Source organism: Hypanus sabinus, chromosome 7 (assembly GCF_030144855.1).
Source record: "Hypanus sabinus isolate sHypSab1 chromosome 7, sHypSab1.hap1, whole genome shotgun sequence".
Taxonomy (NCBI): domain Eukaryota; kingdom Metazoa; phylum Chordata; class Chondrichthyes; order Myliobatiformes; family Dasyatidae; genus Hypanus; species Hypanus sabinus.
The window spans coordinates 102,750,729-102,770,253 of record NC_082712.1 but is presented as its reverse complement, the minus strand read 5'-3'; the positions used below and the strand labels follow the sequence as shown (position 1 = coordinate 102,770,253).

Here is a 19,525-nt window from a genome sequence, read left to right as displayed (position 1 = left end):
CTGCATTTAAAAAAGTTACTAGTGATGAGGTGGAGGAACTTTCAAATTTCAGCATTTTGTTTCTGTATTGCAAATACTTTGATAATGACACACACATGGGCAGATCATTATCAGGTGAAGACACACACTCAACGTTTCAGGGAAAGACAGCTTCTTCCCCTCCACCAGCTCATTTCTGAATGGTCTATGCACAATACCTCAGTATTTTGCTCTCTTTTTCCTCTCTTACATTTCTTAAGGTAATTTACAGTAATTTTTAATGTATTGCACTGTACTGCACCCGTATTTCACAACACATTAGTGATAATAAACATGATTCTGAGCAGTGATTCGAGGCAAACGGACTTACTTTGTCAGGGACAGTGTCCATAACGAGGTCTCCGTACATGTTCATGACCTGTAGTAAAATACAAGAAAAAGTACTTCATGTCCTACCACTGTACCACAAGAAAACACTTAGCAATCAAACAACAGGTCCAAATATTTTGAACAGAAATTATGCTCCAAGCCTCTCGAAAGTCAGCCACATAAATGAGAAACATATGGAAATGTTTTTTCCTTTACGTTTACGCTTTGCTCCAGGACAGATACAAATTGCGTACATACTGGGATCACTGGAATCTCCCCTGAATGCACCTCAAATAAAAAAGTCACCTAACCCTTTCTATGAAAATCTTTCCTGTGATACCTGGTGTCCTACAATTCAGCACCTACATGGTGCCACTCAGCAATGACTCCAAAAAAGGGGCACACCATGGCACAGGCGTCCACTTCCCAAAGCCTCTAACAATTTCCAACAAGGCAGAGAACTGAATAACTGCAATATAGAATTTATTCTGGAGAAATGTGAGGTGATGCACTCAGAGAGATCAACAGGCATCAACTTTATTCACCATATACATTTACATGTATTAGGAATCTGCTGTGGTGTGTTGGTCAGGGTGTGACATGCAACAAACAACAATTAGAAATAAAACACAGATATTTACAATGTATTTACAATGTAAACAGCATTATAAAAATGGTTCAAGTGTTTACACTGCAGTGCAAGTGAATGAAAGACAAACAATAGGACAAGACCATTACAGTGTACATCCATGGATATCAGAATCACCAGTTCAGAGGACACAACAAGGGTAGGGAGGGGGTGACATTTCTGACCAGTAAGAGGGTCACAATCAACTAATAATGTATCCATTTTGGTTAGAAAGCTAATGGGATTCAAAAGAACACACAAAATACTGGAGGAACTCAGTAGGTCAGGCAGCACCTATGGAAATAAATAAACAGTCAATGATTCGGGTTGAGACCATTCATCAGGAGTGGAAAGGAAGGGGGAAGATGCCAGGATAAAAAGGTGGGGGGAGAGGAAGGAGGCAAGCCAAAAGGTGATAGGTGGCCAGGTGGGTAGCAAATGTAAAGGGCTGTAGCGGAAGGAAATTGATAGGAAAGGAGAATAGGCCATTGGAGAAAAGGAAGGAAGATGGGCACCAGGGTGAAATGATAGGCAGGGAAGAAGTGGTAAGAGGCCAGAGTGGGGAATGGGGGTAGGGCAGGGGTCCCCAACCTTTTTTGTACCATGGACCAGTTTAATATTGACAATATTCTTGCGGACCGGCCAACGGGGGCCTGGGGGTGGTGTTAATCACAACTGGAATATATGATAACTGATAAATCAACTATAAGTCACTTACAAATGGCTAATACACTCAATTTAGTTTCTAAAAGGGTTTATCTCAACAAATTTAATATTAAACACACAGTGCGTATTTTCCTCTCATGAATATAGTTTTAAAATTATACGTCACTTATAAGTCAGTAGCATCATAACATTTTAAGTAACGTTTGGATATTAAACACACAGCACATATTTTCCTCGTATGAACATATAAAATCATTGCAACACACCAATATTGCTGAATCAGTGGGAGCTCTGGGCTTGTTTCCCTGCAACAAGAGGGGTCATGGGAGACAGTGATACTCGAAGGGGGTTCCTTATGTCCAGTCTATACTGCAGTTTAGTTTTCGTTGCATTCATTGCAGAAAACCCCGCTTCGCAGAGATATGATGTTGGAAACAGAAGCAACATTTTCAGTGCTTTCGTGGCTATCTCAGGATATTCAGCCTTGACTTTGATGCAGAATGCCGGCAGAGGTGTTATGTCAAACATACCTTTCAGCCCACCGTCATTTGCAAGCTCGAGGAGTTGATCTTCTTCCCGCGCTGACATGATGATTCACCGGGGACATTCACAAATGGGTCACAGACCATTCCTTTGCACGTCTTGGGTCATTTGCGGTTGGGAAGTAACGCTTGAATTCTGTCGACAGCAAAGACAGATGATAGCGCAACAGCTGTGAGAAGGACGGTGCAGCCTCAGTCTCTCCCTAAATCCCAGCTCATGGGATTTGGGAACATGTCAAATATGCCCCTGTCCACTCGCCGTCCCCACAGTTCCAGTTTGGCTTTGAAAGCAGACATTTTATCTGCCAACTTGAAGACAGTTGTCCTTCTCCCCTGAAGTGACAAATTGCGTTCATTGAGCAGGTTGAAGATGTCACACAGATCAGCGAGTTTTGCTATCCACTCCTCGTCACATGGTGACTCGTTAAGCCGTTCCAACAGCTGTGCTTCGATGTCCTCCACTATGTCATCGATTCTCCTTAAACTGTGGTAGATGAAAGAGAAACCTGTGCCATCTTGAAACTTCTCCCAACAGTTCATGGCACACGTCTTGGCAGCAGGCAGAATCAATTCTTCACCAACAGTGAAACGCTTCGTAGCCTTAGCAATACGGCTAGCCACCAAGTACGATGCTCTCAGAGCAGCAGCATTTGTGGAGGCGGGGGCTCCCAGCACTTGCTTCTGTCCCGCTTGCTCACTTTTTTTCTGCTCAAAAATGTCAACTGGCTTGTCTTTAAGTGCAGGGTGCTTGGACTCAAGATGCCGAAGCAGCTTTGAGGGCTTCATTGCCTCAGTAGACAGCTTGTCTCCACATATCACACACAGGGGGCTTGGAGAGTGCGAGTCACCGTTCGCATTAAAGCCATATTTTATGTAAGAGTCGTCATATTTTCTGTTGAAGAAAGCTTTCTTTTTAGACTCGACCTCAGCTGTCTCTGAGCTGTCTTTTATGTTCCTACCACCTCTTCCAAAGAAACTATCAAGCGACGTTTGTTTTTTAACTCATTGAGTAGTTGTAGGTTAATGTCTGACTGATGACCTTGCGTGCGTTCAAGTTCAACAGTGGGCATGACAGGGAATGAGGAAAGGTGCAGCTGACTCATATCTTTTTATATAACCAAATCATATCGTTCCCTCGCAGCCCGGTAGCACATGCTTTGCGGCCCGGTGGTTGGGGACCACTGGGGTAGGGGGTATATCATTCATTGAGTCTATTCAAGAGGACGGTTAAAATATTCACTATGATGCTGATGGAGTGCTGTAATTCTATGAACTCGCCTCAGAGATGCTTATATCCCCTCAATGGCATAAGCAATGGCCTTCTCTTGGTCCTTTGTTCTGCCAAGCATGGCAATCTCCCCCCATTCTTTCATGGAGTGGTTCATAGGAAAAAGGACAGAGGAGGGGACCCAGGAGGAAACGATAGGCAGGTAGGAAGAGGCAAAAGGCCAGAGTAGGGAATAGAAGAAGAGGGACGGAACACTTGATATCAATATGAGGCCACCCTCAGGGTGGAAGAGCAACATCTTATATTCTGTTTGGGTAGTTTCCAACCTGATGGCATGAATATCAATTTCTTCTTATAAAAACAATTCCTTCCCCCTCGCCTCTTCTATTTTCCACTCTGGCCTTTTACCTCTTCTTTCCTCCTCCTTCCTATGGTCCACTCTCCTCTCCTATCAGATTCCTTCTTCTCTCGCCCTTTCCCTTTCTTTCCCACCTGGATTCACCTATCACCCTCTTCCTTCCCCACCACTTCTACTCTGCCATCTTCCCTCTTTCCTTTTCAGGCCTGTAGTAGGGTCACGGCCCGAAACTTCATCTGTTTATTCATTTACATAGATGCTGCCTGATTTGCTGAGCTCCTCTAGCATTGTGTGTGTTTTGCTTTAAACCAATACTCATACCGGTTCTGACAGGAAACTTGCTTCAAATGTTAATTTTTTTCTCTCCACATACCAAACCTACTGAACATTTTATGTATTTTAAAACAGTTCAATATAAACATTTTGGTGGAATTTTATTTCATTCAGTTCTCCACAAAGACATCTAATTGTGCACAGTTTTCACTTATCATCTGCCTGCTTGTACCCCCTCCCTTTCCCCCACCTTGTTATTCTGGCCTCTGTCCCCTTCCTTTATAGTCCCGATGAAGGGTCTCAGCCTAAAATGTTGATTGTCGATCCCCCTCCATAGATGCTGCCTGACCTGTTGAGTTTCTCCCACACTTTGTGTCCATTGCTATGGAAACCAGCCTACTAAATCCAACCCAATCATCAAGCACCCATTGATTTATTTTTTCATTACTTTTATTTTGAGAGTAACAGGCCCTTCAGGCCCAATGAGTCAGCACTGCCTAATTACACTCATGTGATCGTTTAACTAAATAATGCACCCAGAGGATACCCACATGATCAGAGGTAGAACATACAAACACCTTACACACAGCAGTGGGAATTGAACCTGGATCGCTGGCTCTGTAATAGTGTTACACTAACCACTACGCTACTGCGCCATCCCTTTAATAGGGACATAGTTAAAACAAAAGGGGTTAATCATTTACCTTATTCCCAATTTATTCTTACATCCCCATCAACACTCCTAAGATTCTACCACTTTCTTACACATTATTGGCAATTCACAGCAGCCAATTACCTTGCCAGCCTGTCTTTGGAACGTGACAGGAGAACAGAGCACAAAGATACAAGGAGGACCACCACACCCAGGTCACTGCTGCTATGAGACACTGCACCACTGTGTCAATCTGATGTGACTTGTGGGAGGTTGATGTGCACATCTCTCCCAAGTCACAGCAACTTAGGGTCAAGCCAAGGTTGATCAGTAATGGAAATCTTCCATTGGGCTTTGGTTGGCTGCATAGTAGTGGATGACAACAGAGCAGACTTTACAGGGAGCATTCCACTCAACATCTAAAGTAAATTTAGTATCAAATTATGCATATGTTACCATATACTACCTTGAGAGTGGCAGGGTAGAGATCATTCCTACCAAAGGAGGTGTAAGGTGCTCCTTCTCTCCACTACCCTGCGGGTCACCCTTGGGTAAGGTGTAACACCTGCTTAGCCCCCCCACCCCTGATCAGGGTCACATGAAGCCATGGGTGCAGGTGGTGAGTGGTTGTATGAGCAGCTGGTGCACATCACCAGTCTGCCCAGAAGGCAATGACAAGCCACTTCTGTAGAAAAATTTACCAAGACCACGATTGCCTATGTCACCCTACACAGCACAAAACGATGACAATAATGATACTACCTTGACATTCATTTTCTTATAGGTCTTCACCAGGAAAAAAAAGAAATACAACAGAATTTACAAAAACCTATACATAAGCAGACAACTAATGTGCAAAAGAAGACAACTGTGCAAACAAAAATTAAGACTGAGAACATGAGTTTGTAGAGTGTTTGAAAGTGAGTCTGTTGGTTGTAAAATCAGTTCAGAATTGAGAAGTGTGAACTGAAGGTTAATACAGTGCCTGTAAAAAGTATAACCCCACCCCCAGAAGATTTCATGTTCACGTGGATTTAATTTGGCTTTTTTTTTGACACTGATAAATAGAAAAACTCTTCCATGTCAAAGTGAAAACGGATCTTTACAAAATGATCTAAATTAATTACAAGTATGACACCAACTCATCACTGGTGCAGCCAATTGGTTTCAGAAGTCAAAAGGCCAGAATTAGTTAAATGGAAATCACTGCGTGCAGTCAAGGTGTTTCAATTGATTGCAGTAAAATTACGCCTGTATCTAACTGCTGATGAGTCAGTATCCTGGTAAAAACTACACCATGATGACAAACGAACACTCCAAGCAACTCTGTGAAGAGGTCATTGAAAACAACTCAGGAGATGGACACAAGAAAATTACTAACTCACTGAATATACATTGCAGTACAATTAAGTCAATCATAAAAAAATGGAAAGAATATGGCACAGCTGTAAATCCATCCTCAAAAGCTGAGTGACCATGCAAGAAGGGGACGAGTGGGAGAGGCCACTATGACAACTCTGGAGGAGTTAGAAGCTTCCAGTAGCTGAGATGGCAGAGACTCTGTTGACCAGGTATTTTATGGGAGAGTGGAAAAGCGAAAGACATAATGAAAAAAACTCACATGAAATCACAGCTAGAGTTTGCCAAGAAGGTATGTGGGAGACTCTGAAGTCAGCTGGATGGTCTGATTAAACCACAATTGAACTTTTTGGCCATCAGAGTAAATGCTATGTTTGGCATAAGCCAAACACTACACATCATCAAAAACACACCATCTCTACCGTGAAACATGGTGGCTACATCATGCTGTATGGATGCTTTACTGCAGCAGGCTCTGGAAGGTTTGTGAAGGTACAGGGTAAAATGAATGCAGCAGGATACAAGAAAATCCTGAAGCAAAAGCTGATACAGTCTGCAAGAGAACTGTGACTTGGGAGAAGATTTGTTTTCCAGCAAGACAATGACCCCAAGCATAAAGCTAAAGCTACACAGGAATGGCTGAAAAACAACAAAGTTAATGTCCTGGAGTGGTCAAGTCAGAGTCCAGACCTCAGTCCGGTCAAGAATTTGTGGCTGAACTTGAAATGGGCTGTTCACTCACGATCCCCATGCAATCTGACAGAGCTTGAGCTGTTCTGTAAAGAAGAGTGGGAAAAAATTGCAGTGTCCAAATGTGCAAAGCAGATATAGACCTATCCACACAAACTCAAGGTTGTAATTGCTACTAAATATTGACTTGAAATGCGTGAATACTTATGCAATCAATTAGTTTGTGTTTTATATCTGTAATTAATTTAGATCACTTAGTAGAGAGGTTTTCACTGACACAAAAGAGTCTTTTTCTGTTGATCAGTGTCAAAAAAAAACAAATTAAATCCACTGTGATTCAATGCTGTAAAACAAAAAACATGAAAATGTCTAAGGGGTGGGGTGAATACTTTTTATAGGCGCTGTAACTGTTCCTGACCGTGGTGGTTGTGGGATCCTCAGGTACCTCCTGTCTGGTGGTACAGTGGGAAGAGAGCATGATCTGCATGGTGGGACTTCCTTGTAGCAGTGCTCCATGCAATTGTGCTCAGCAGTGGGGAGGACTCTACCTGTGTTAGACTGTGCTGTTCCACCACTTTCTACAGGCATTTCCGTCCCTGGTCACTGGTGTTCCCCTACCAGGCCATGCTACTCTGTGCATCTCTGGTTCCTGATTTGCCACACAGGAATCCCAGTGGTGAAAGCAGAGAATGACTTGAGTGCTGGCCAGCGTGGGTGGTGCAATCGAGGATCTTTTGGTTGTGGGGTTTCTGGGGAGACCAACAAGCCATAGTTCAGAATTTTGGGGATTTTAGGTTGGTGGGCACGTCAAGAGAAAGGAAAGTATCAAATTAGAGAGTGAGGAATAATAACCCTCCCATCCGAGGTGCTCAACAACAAGAGAAACATAACCTGGTCATTAAGCCAGTTTTGCCCATATAACGTAGAGAGATCATCCATTGTCAGCACATGCCTCTTGTAGGTTACACGGAAGTTGCGGACAGCGTTATTCCCAACCATCCGATGGTAAGACTGCATCACATGGTGAATCATACTCTTCCTGCGCACAAACAGAAGCCACAGTGAAAGAAAAGATTAGCTTTACTTATCACATGTACATCAAACAAATGTGCCACTTCCAAAAACAGCCAACACAGTTGGAGCATTTGCTGAGGGCAGCCTGCAAGTGTTGCCATGCTTTCAGCGCCAACACAGCATGCCCACAACTCACCAACCCTAACCTATGTGTCTTTGGAATGTGGGAGGAAACCAGAGCACCCAGAGGAAATCAACATGCTCATAAGGAAAATGTACAAACTCCTTAAAGACAGCAGCAGTTGAACCTGGGTGTCCTGTACTGTAATAGTGTTATGCTATTGTGCTGCCCTATTAAGGCGTGGTCCTAACAACTCTGCAATCCCGGCTCCAGGTTAGGGATGATGTGTCATTCATTGTGGTCTGTTCCACACTCAGGCCTACTTGATCAGCTCACCAATAATCGCACCCCATTCAAGAGAGTCAGAGGAACACTGCAGGCAGTTGAGGTGGGTGGGGTGGCAGTGTCACTCTACACTCAAGCCCACTGTGCACCAACAATCCCACCCAGTCCTGTCCATCCGGGAACACTGCATTCATTAGCTGTGTAAAGAGGGTTTCTTCTTTTTGTTAACTAGCAGGAATGCTAATTTACTGATCATGAGAATGGTATTCCTTTGTAAACCAAATGGGGATTAATGTTCTTTCTTCTGAGTCTGTAAGCTTTTGTTGACGGGCTTTTGGGCAGATCGGCGCGAGGGGGTCGAGAGAGAGGACGCAATGCTCTAAGCTGGGCGAGGATCGGACCCCAAAGGGGGGGTCCGAGGCCGGGAGATTCTCCGAGGAGGGGGGGGGGGGGGATGAAGCTAGATGTGCTTGGTTGACCACTCGGAGGGTCCTGAGCTGTTTGGAGAGTCGAGGAGTTCAGAGGGTCCTGAGCTGCGAGTCGAGGAGTTCGGAGGGGATCGAATGGTGGCCAGAAGACTTCAGTAATTGAGCTCCAATGGCTGTGCACGAAGTGGTTTGGACTTTGATAAGTTTGGCGCCTTTTCTTTAATTTTCTCTTCATATATACTGTATCGTTATTAATCACTTAGTTATAGTAACCTTTATAAATTGTACTCATTTAATCGCATATGGTGTACTGTCTGTTTTTGGGCGAGACGGGGATATCACACAGCACCCACACCAGCTGATTACCCAGTTTGGCGGGGCCGAAGGCTGCTCCCCCTAGACGAGAACGAGCTGAGCGAGCCTGAGGCGACCCAAGGGGTTACAGCTGTATCAGCAGTGAGGAGGTTGGCTCCACAATCAGCTCATCAACAGTCCTACCGAACCCTGTCCAACCAAAAGAGTAACAGGAACACCCGCCTGCCAAGATCACTACTGTCAACGGTGAGGGGAACCGACTCCATGACAGTTGGCTCATGTGTCCATCCTTTACTCTTGGGCCCTTAAGGATGTAAACAATTCTTTTTGTCCATTCTCTATCCCCAGTGGCTCTGCCCTTGAACTAGATCACAGGGTAAAGGGGACAAGGAAGCAACTGTGGCAGTAACAAAAGAAAAAGTAATAAGTCATAAGCACACCTTCCACCTTGCTTTGAATGGTAAGTCTAGCATTTCCACATCCACCCACCCCCACAGCCTTTTTATCATTTAGAGGTGCAGCATGGTAACAGGATTTTCCGGCCCAACGAGCCCATGCTGCCCAACTAGACCCCTGTGACCAAGTAATCTACCTACCTCTACATCTCTGCAGTGGGAGGAAACCCACTTGTATCACAGGAAGAATGAACAAACTCCTTACAGACAGCAGCAGGCATTGAACCTGGGTCAAGATATTATAATAGCATTACAGTAACTGCTGCGATACTGTGCCACTATCGAGCCTACCATCAGCAACAGATCGCGTACCTGTGAAGGGTTGAGAAGTCTTCTTCAAACACATCCTGGAGCTTCTCAATCACCTCATCCGTGTTCAGGGGGATCAAGCTGCCGTACGCTTGGATATACTCATCCAGGAGCCCTGCAAAGGAAGGATCACTGTGAGAGAAATCAGCCTCGACGAAAAGGATTTTCCAAGCTCCAACACACTGTTAGGTCCATCCCTGAGGCAAGTAGGTAGGGAGGCTGTACAAGAGTGAGGTGACGAGAGGGACCAGAGGGAAGGAGCTTTCTTACTGACCTTTTTCCTATCAGTAGGTCTGCTCTTCCTAAGAGTTAGATACTACAATGATGTTCATCCCAACCTCAGCACGGTTAAGGAAAATTCATCGGGGAGAAAGGAATAAAAGGTCATCCTCTGGGTTTAAAAAAGGGTTGTAGGAGGCTATGTGGGTCCATTTCTCAGGAGTAAAAGACGGTGGACAAGATGATAAGAGGCAGAGATCAAGTGAACAGCCAGAAACTTTTCCCTAGGATGAAAATAGCTAAAATAGCTGGCATAATTTCAAGGTATTTGGAGGAAAGTATAGGATCGCAATGTCAGCGGTAGCTTTTTGCACAGAGTGCCGTGTGCATGGAACGCACTGCCAGACAAATACATTAAGTACATTTAAGAGCCTCTTAGAAACATGGATGTGTCCTGCCGAAGGGTTTCTGTCCAAGACAGTGACTGTACTTTTTTCCATATACAGTATGCTGCCTGTCCTGCTGAGTTCCTCCAGCATTTTGTGTATGTTGTGTGGAAGGGAAGGGTTAGATTGATCCTAGAGTAGGTTAGAAGGCCATCACGGGTTGTAGGGCCTGTACTGTACTGTACTGTACTGAACTGTTCAACGTTCTATCATTCCACAGTAAAGCATTCTCATTACTAACATCAGGGAGGTGGTACAGGAACCTGAAGATGCACACCCACTATTTCAGGAACAGCTTCTTCCCCTCCGCCATCAGATTTATGAATGGTTCATGAACCCATGAACACCATCTCATTATTTTGTACTACTTATTTTTTATATTTCTTATTGTAGCTTAAAAGCATTTTTTTTATAAATTGCACTGTACTGCAGCCACAAAACAAAAAAAAATTCATGACATACAATAATGTGAATGTTAATAAACCTGATTCTGCGTCACTGACATCATCAATACTGCTGGACATAGTGATGCAGCGGCTTGGCCGGTAAAGTTGCTGCCACGTAGCACCAGAGATGCAGGTACAATCCTGACTGAGTCCTGCGGGGAGAGGCCCTCAGATACATCAGTTCAGGAGAGCATCTTCAAAAGATGATGCCAAGAAGGCAGCACCACCACGAAGAACACTCACCACCCAAGAACTGCCCTCTTCTCATTACCACATTGAAGCCTAAAGACCCAGTGTGACCCTCCCTCAGTAACATCCCCCCACAATGTGACCCTCCTTCAGTATCACCCCTCCCAGTGTGACACTCTCTCAGTATCACCCCTCGCACAGTGACTATCCCCTAGTATCACCCCTTCCACAGTGTGACCCATCCCAGAGTGTGACCCTCCCTCACCACTTCTTTGCTGCTTTCCCTCACACAGTGAGACCCTCCCTTATTACACTGTAATAATATTACCCTCCCTTATTACACTGTAATAATATTACACTCCACTGTACAAAAGCCCCAATACCAGGTGTTGGCCTAGTTCCAACAGTTTATGGGTTGCCAGTCTCCATTTCACCACAGTGACCTTACCATGGATACAGGCGATGTGTTCATCACTCATTGCCGCCACGTGGTTTGTGCCTGTCCTGTCCCCAGCCTTCAGTTGCTCTGCGGCAGCTGCCTCAGCCTCCGAATCGCCGGCACCACTGCCTTGGCCCTCCGGCACTCGCCTGTGCTTGGCAACACTAGCTGTGCTGCCCTCTCCGCCGTCCTCATCTCCACCAAACAGCTGCTCGGCCATCTGTGAACCGATGCTGCAGACATGGCTGATGACAATTGAGTTGTCCACTCCAGCCATGTACTGCCGTGGATCGCTGCTCTCTAGCTGGGGAGCTTCGTCCGGGTCACTCAGCGGGTGCCCGTTCATCTCAAGGGCATCTGCAAAACCATTGCAGGCGGTAAGACAAGCATATTCATTGTACAGCATTGAGGTTAAACAAGTCTTCTTGCTTATCACTGGAGTATGAGTTCAACACGGCCACACTAACTACACCATCCATAAGGACCCTCACTCAGGTGTACAGATCTTCTCTGCCAAAACCACTGCTTAACGTGGCATGCCAAGCAAGCTTAAGGTGGATAAGTCACCTGGACCAGATGGTCTACATCCCAGAGTCCTGAGAGAGGTTGCTGAAGAGATAACAGATAGATTGGTCATGATCTTTCAAGAACACTTGATTCTGGCATGGTCCTGGAAGACTGGAAGATTGCAAACGTCGCTCCACTCTTTAGGAAGGGAGAAAAGCAAAAGAAAGGAAATTATAGGCCAGTTAGCCTAATCTCAGTGGTTGGGGAAGTGTTGGAATCTATTATTAAGGATGAGGTTCCAGGGTAATTGGAGGCTAAAGATAAAGTAAGTCAAACTCAACATGGTTTCTATAAAGGGAAATTTTGCCTGACAAATCTGTTAAGAGTTCTTCAAAGGAAGTAACAATCAGGGTGAACAAAGGAGAGGCAGTGGATGTCAGCTGGATTTTCAAAAGGCATTTCATAAGGTGCCACACATGAGGGTGCTTAATAAGATAAAATCCTATGGTGTTACAGAAGAGATACTGGCATGGATAGAGGAATGGCTGACAGGCAAAAGGTAGTGAGCGGGAATAAAAGGGGCCTTTCTGGTTGGCTGCCGGTGACTACAGGTGGTCCTCAGGGGTCAGTACTGGGACTGCTACTTTTCATATTACTTGTCAATGATTTAGATAATGGAATTAATGGCTTTTTGGCCAAGTTTGCAAATGATATGTGGAGGGGTAGATACTGCTGAGGCAAAAGAACTTAGACAAATTGGAAGAATGGTCAAAAAAGTGGCACATGGAATACAGAGTTGGGAAATACATGATAATGCATTTTGGTAAAAGGAACAATAGTGCAGACTACTAGCTAAATGGGGAGAAGGTGCAAACATCAGAGTTGCAAAGGGACTTAGAAGTTCTCATGCAAGGCTCCTAGAAGGTTAATTTACAGGTTGAGTCTGTGGTAAAGAAGGCATATGCAAAGTTGGCATTTATTTCAAGGAATAAAATATAAAAGCAAAGAGATATTGCTGAGCAAGACACTAGTCAGGCCACATTTGGAGTTTTGGCTTCCATATCTCAGAAAGAATGTGTTGTCATTGAAGAGAGTCCAGGGGTTCATAAGGATGGTTCCGAGAATGAAGGGGTTAACATATAAGCAGCATTTGGCAGCTTTGGGCCTGAACTCATTGGAATTTAGAAGAATTTAGGGGGATCTCACTGAAACCTACCGAATATTAAAAGGACTGGATAAGGTGGATGTGGAGAGGATGTTTCCTGTGGTTTGTTTTTCTCGTGTGCCATAATCTACCAGAGCCTCGGCGACCACTTATTTTTTCAAGTGGTTGTCTTGGAGGAAAGATTCTGTGAGTGGTCCCCCACGTCCTTCTCACAGCACAGTGTTGCCAAGCTCAACACTCAACCAGGTACGGATGAAAATTCGAACTTTGGAACCTTTGCTCCAGAGTCTGGCGCTGATGCCACTGCGCCACCAGCCGGACGTTTCATATGGTAGGAGTATCTAGAACTAGAAGACCTTTCAGAACAGACGGATTTTTTTAGCCAGAGAATAATGAATCCTAGGAATGCTCTGTAGTGGAGGCCAAGTCCATGGGTATATTTAAAACAGAAGTTAATGTTTCCTGATTATCAAAGAATATGGTGAGAAACCAGGTGTATGGGTTTGAGAGGGATCCATGATCAGCCATCATGGAATGGTGTTGCAGACTCGAATGGTCTAACTCTGCGCCTATGTCTTATGTACTTACAGTCTATGACGAACAGTTGATTTCACTGGTATTTATACCCTGTGTATGGATGCTATAACAAACAGTTACTGTGGTGATGGGAAGCTTGTGAACTCTGTAGAATTTTCTTTATTTCTGCATAAATATGATCTAAAACGTGATCAAATCTTCACCTAAATCCTAAAACTAGAAAGAGAACCCAATTAAATAAATAACACAAAAAACATTCTACTTTTTCATTTATTTATTGAGAAAAATTATCCAATATTACATGTATTTGTTGGAAAAAGTATGTGAACCTCTGGGGTAATGGCTTCTACAAAAGCTATTTGGAGTCAGGTGTTGCAATCAATGAGATAGATTGGAGATGTGGGTTGTAGAGGTGCCCTGCCCGATAAAAAAGACACACAAAGTCAGGTTACTGATGGAGCCTGCTCTTCTCAAGAAAGATCTATTTATGAGCACCATGCCTCAATCAAAGCTTTCAGAGAACCTTAAAAGAAGAATTGTAGAGATTCATGGAGTTGGAAAGGTGACAAAAACACTTCTAACGACTTGAGTGTTCTTCAGTCCACAGTAAGAGAAATTGTCTACAAATGGAGGAAACTCAGTACTGTTGCTACTCTCCCCTAGGAGTGAGCATTTGCAAAGATCACACCAAGAACACAACATGCGATGCTGAAGAAGGTGAAAAAGAACCCAAGGGTAACATCAAAAGACCTGCAGAACTCTCTAGAACTTGCCAGTCTCTGTCCATGTGTCCACTATAAGAAAAACACTGAACAAGAATGGTGTTCATGGAAGGACACCACAGATGAATCCACTGTTCCTCAAATTAAAAAAAAGAATGCTGTCCATCTCAAGTTTGCAAAAGACCAATTGGATTTTCTACAACATTTCTGGGACTATGTTCTGTGGACAGATGAGACAAAAGTTGAACTTTTTGGCAAAAGTGCTCACTGCCATGTTTGGAGGAAAAAGGGCATTCAACACCAACACCAAAACCTCATCCCAACTGTGAAGCATGGTGGAAGGAGCATCACGGTTTGGGGCTCCTTTGCTGCCTCGGGGCCTGAATAGCTTGCAATAGTTAAGGGAACAATGAATTCAAAATTGTATCAAGGCATCTTACAGGAGATTGTCTGGGTAGCAGTCCATCACCTTAAGCTAAATGGAAGTTGGATAATGCAACAAGACAATGACACGAAAGACAAGAGAAAATCAACAACCTCCATACACTGGGTTCAAAAAAAAGAAAATTGTGTTTTGGAATGGCTGAATCAAAGTCCTGACCTTAATCCTATAGAAATGTTGTGGAGGGACCTGAAGCAAGTTCATGCAAGGCAACTCACCAACATCCCAACAGTTTAGTAAGCAGGCATAGCTGATGTGCAGGAGAGATCAACGATTATCAGAAATGTTTGGTTGAAGTAATTCCTGCACAAGTGGTTCATACAAGTTACAGAAAACAAAGGGTCATATACTTTTTCCAATAAATACATGCAATATTGGGACAATTTTCCAAATATATAAAAACACAAGTATAATATTTTCTGTGTTACTTAATTAATTTGGTTCTCTTTATCTAGTTTTAGAAATTAGGTGAAGATCTGATCACATTTTAAGTCATATTCATACAGAAAGATAGAAAATTCTACAGGATTCACAAACTTTCTAGCATCACTATAACAACGATGGTCTTTATATTCTGTATATGGATGTCGAGAACACAGTTAATTTCTATGGTCTTTATACCTGGCCCTTTGGCCCACAATGACAAATGGTTAACTTAGACAATAGACAATAGGTGCAGAAGTAGACCATTCGGCCCCTCGAGTCTGCACCGCCATTCTGAGATCATGGCTGATCATTCACTATCAATACCCAGTCCCTGCCTTGTCCCCATATCCCTTGATTCCCCTATCCATCAGATATCTATCCAGCTCCTTCTTGAAAGCATCCAGAGAATTGGCCTCCACCGTCTTCCGAGGCAGTGCATTCCACACCTCCACAACTCTCTGGGAGAAGAAGCTCTTCCTCAACTCTGTTTTAAATAACTGACCTCTTATTCTCAATCCATGCCCTCTGGTACTGGACTCTCCCAACATCTGGAACATATTTCCTGCCTCAATCCTATCAAATCCTTTAATTTTCTTAAACGTTTCAATCAGATCCCCTCTCAATCTCCTCAATTCCAGCGTGTACAAGCCCAATCTCTCCAATCTCTCTGCGTAAGACAGCCCTGCCATCCCAGGAATCAACCTAGTGAATCTACGCTGCACTTCCTCAATTGCCAGAATGTCCTTCCTTAAACCTGGAGACCAAAACTGTATACAATATTCCAGGTGTGGTCTCACCAGGGCCCTGTACAAATGCAAAAGAACATCCTTGCTCTTGTATTCAATTCCCCTTGTAACAAAGGCCAACATTCCATTTGCCCTCTTCACTGCCTGTTGCACTTGCTCATTCACCTTCATTGACTGGTGAACTAGGACTCCTAGGTCTCTTTGCATTTCCTAGGTCTCCCTTACCTAACTCGACACCGTTCAGACAATACTCTGCCCTCTTGTTCCAGCTTCCAAAGTGGATAACTTCACATTTATTCACATTGAATGACATCTGCCAAGTATCTGCCCACTCACTCAGCCTATCCAAGTCTCCCTGTATTCTCCTAACGTCCTCTTCGCATGTCACACTGCCACCCAGTTTAGTATCGTCAGCAAACTTGCTGATATAGTTTTCAATGCCCTCATCTAAATCATTGACATAAATCGTAAAGAGCTGTGGTCCCAATACAGAGCCCTGTGGTACCCCACTAGTCACCTCCAGCCAGTCTGAGAAACACCCATTCACTGCTACCCTTTGCTTTCTATCTGCCAACCAGTTTTCTATCCATGTTGAAACCCTGCCCCCAATGCCATGAGCTCTGATTTTACTCACCAATCTCCTATGTGGCACCTTATCGAATGCCTTCTGAAAATCTAGGTACACAACATCTACTGGCTTACCCTCGTCTAACATCCTTGTTACACCCTCAAAAAACTCCAACAGATTAGTCAAGCATGATTTGCCCTTGGTAAATCCATGCTGGCTCGGCCTAATCCTATTTCTGCCATCTAGATGTGCCACTATTTCGTCCTTAATAATGGACTCAAACATCTTCCCCACGACTGACATTAGGCTAACAGGGCGATAGTTCTCCGTTTTCTCCTTCCCTCCCTTCTTGAAAAGTGGGACAACATTAACCACTCTCCAATCTTCAGGAACTGATCCTGAATCTAAGGAACATTGGAAAATGATTACCAATGCATCCGCAATTTCCTGAGCCACCTCTTTTAGAACCCTCGGAAGCAGACCATCTGGACCCGGGGATTTATTAGCCTTCAGTCCTACCAGTCTACTCATCACAGTTTCTTTCCTAATGTCAATCTGTCTCAATTCCTCTGATATCTTATGACCCTGGCCCATCCATACATCTGGGAGATTGCTTGTGTCTTCCCTGGTGAAGACAGATCTAAAGTATGCATTAAATTCCGTTGCCATTTCCCTGTTTCCCATAACAATTTCTCCCAATTCATTCTTCAAGGGGCCAACATTGTTCTTAACTATCTTCTTTCTCTTCACATAGCTAAAAAAGCTTTTGCTATCCCCTTTTATATTCCTGGCTAGACTGAGCTCATACCTGATTTTTTCTCTCCGTATTGCTTTTTTAGTTAAGATCTGCTGTTCCTTAAAACTTTCCCAATCATCTGTATCCCCACTCATCTTAGCCCTGTCATACTTCTTTTTCTTTAATGCTATACAATCTCTGACTTCCTTTGTCAACCACGGTGGCCCCTTCCCCCTCTTTGAATCCTTCCTTCTCATTGGAATGAACTGCATTTGCATCTTTTGTATTATGCCCAAGAATATCTGCCACTGCTGATCCACTGTCTTTCCTGCCAGGGCATCTGCCCATTTAACTTTGGCCAGCTCATCCCTCATGGCTCCGTAGTCTCCTTTATTTAATTGCAACACTGACACCTCTGATCTGCCCCTATCCCTCTCAAATTGTAGATAAAAACTTATCATGTTATGATCACTACTTCCTAATGGCTCCTTTACTTCAAGATCACTTATCAATTCCCGTTCATTACACATCACCAAGTCCAAAATAGCCTCGTTCCTGGTTGGCTCAAGCACAAGCTGTTCCAAAAATACATCCCTTAGACACTCCACAAACTCCCTATCCTGGGGTCCAGCACCTACCTGATTCTCCCAGTCCACCTGCATGTTGAAATCTCCCATAACGACTGCATTACCTTTAGCACATGCCAATGTTAACTCCCTAATCAACTTGTACCCAATATCCACGCTACTGTTTGGGGGCCTGTACACAACACCCATTAGGGTCTTTTTACCCTTACTGTTCCTCAGCTCAATCCACACAGACTCTACTTCCCCTGTTCCCAAGTCACCTCTTGCTAAGGACTGAATCTCATTCCTCACCAACAGGGCCACCCCACCCCCTCTTCCCATATTTCTGTCTCTACGATCGCACGTATACCCTGGTACACTCAATTCCCAGGCCTGATCCCCTTGCAGCCATGTCTCCGTTATCCCAACAATATCGTAGTTCCCCATTTTCATCTGAGCTTCAAGCTCATCTGTCTTATTTCTGACACTACACGCATTCAAGTATAGAATTCTTAGCCCATTCCTCCTCTCTTTGCTTAAAACACTGTCTACTAACCCAGCTCCTTGAACTTCCATCGGGCAAATTGCACCCTGAATTTTGATGACCTTCTCAAGATCACCCAAACCTTGTACACATTTAACCCCATGCACCTTCTGACCAACCCTCTGGGTCTGGATCCCTGCCCCCTGCACATCTAGTTTAAACCCCCCCGAGCAGCACTGGCAAATACTCCTGCAAGAATGTTAGTACCCCTCCGGTTCAGATGTAGACCATCCCTTCGAAACAGATCCCAATGTCCCTGGAACAAAGACCAATTATCCAAAAACCTGAATCCTTCCTTCCTGCACCATGCTCTCAGCCTCGTATTAATGTGCATAATCATTCTATTCTTCGCCTCACTCGCACGTGGCACAGGTAGCAGTCCCGAGATTGTCACCCTGGAGGTCCTGCCTTTCAGCTTCACTCCTAACTCCCTGAACTCTCTAAGCAGGACCCCCTCACTCACCTTACCTACATCATTGGTCCCTACATGGACCACTACATCTGGGTTCATGCCCTCACTCTCAAGAATAGCCTGCACCCGATCTGAGATGTCTCTGGCACCAGGGAGGCAACATACCATCCGAGACTCCCGATCTGCCCCACAAAATCTCCTATCTGCCCCCCTAACTATAGAGTCCCCTAAAACTATCGCTCTCTTCTCTTCCCTCCTCCCCTTTCTAGTTGAGGGTTCAACCTCTGTGCCAGAGGCAGGACCACTACAACTCATTCCTGGTAGGTCATCCCCATCAACAGTATCCAGTACGGTATACTTATTGTTAATGGGAATGGCCGCAGGGGGTGCTCTGCTCTCTCTGCCTGCTCCCCCTGCCTCTCTGGACCGTGACCCATCTGCCTACTTCTTGGTTTTTTGGTGTGACTACCTCCTGATAACTCCTATCTATCTCTGCCTCTGCCTCCCGAATGATCCGTAGTTCATCCAGCTCCTGCTCCAACTCCCTAACTCGGTCTGATAGGAGCTGCAGCTGGACGCACCTTTTGCAGGTGTGGTCATCAGGGACAACTGTGTTGACCCTGACCTCCCACATACTGCATACGGAGCACACCACTGCTCTGACTGTCTCCCCCATACCTGAACTGAATTAATAGAATAAGTCTAAAAAGCACCTAGCGACCTTACCTTCTTCCCCTCAGCGAG

General features: G+C 44.4%; 1 protein-coding gene across 2 annotated transcripts in view; it reads right to left on the bottom strand.

The window, feature by feature from the left end:
• LOC132397064 (sentrin-specific protease 3-like) overlaps positions 1 to 19,525 on the bottom strand; it is a 65,046-nt gene that overhangs the window by 29,525 nt on the left and 15,996 nt on the right. For both annotated transcript variants that reach the window (XM_059975321.1, XM_059975322.1), the window contains exons 3-6: positions 11,420 to 11,767; positions 9,675 to 9,786; positions 7,636 to 7,783; positions 350 to 397 (exon numbers count right to left, since the gene is read on the bottom strand). In XM_059975321.1, the coding sequence (XP_059831304.1) occupies positions 350 to 397; positions 7,636 to 7,783; positions 9,675 to 9,786; positions 11,420 to 11,767 (656 nt within the window). The remainder of the gene's footprint in view (positions 1 to 349; positions 398 to 7,635; positions 7,784 to 9,674; positions 9,787 to 11,419; positions 11,768 to 19,525) is intronic.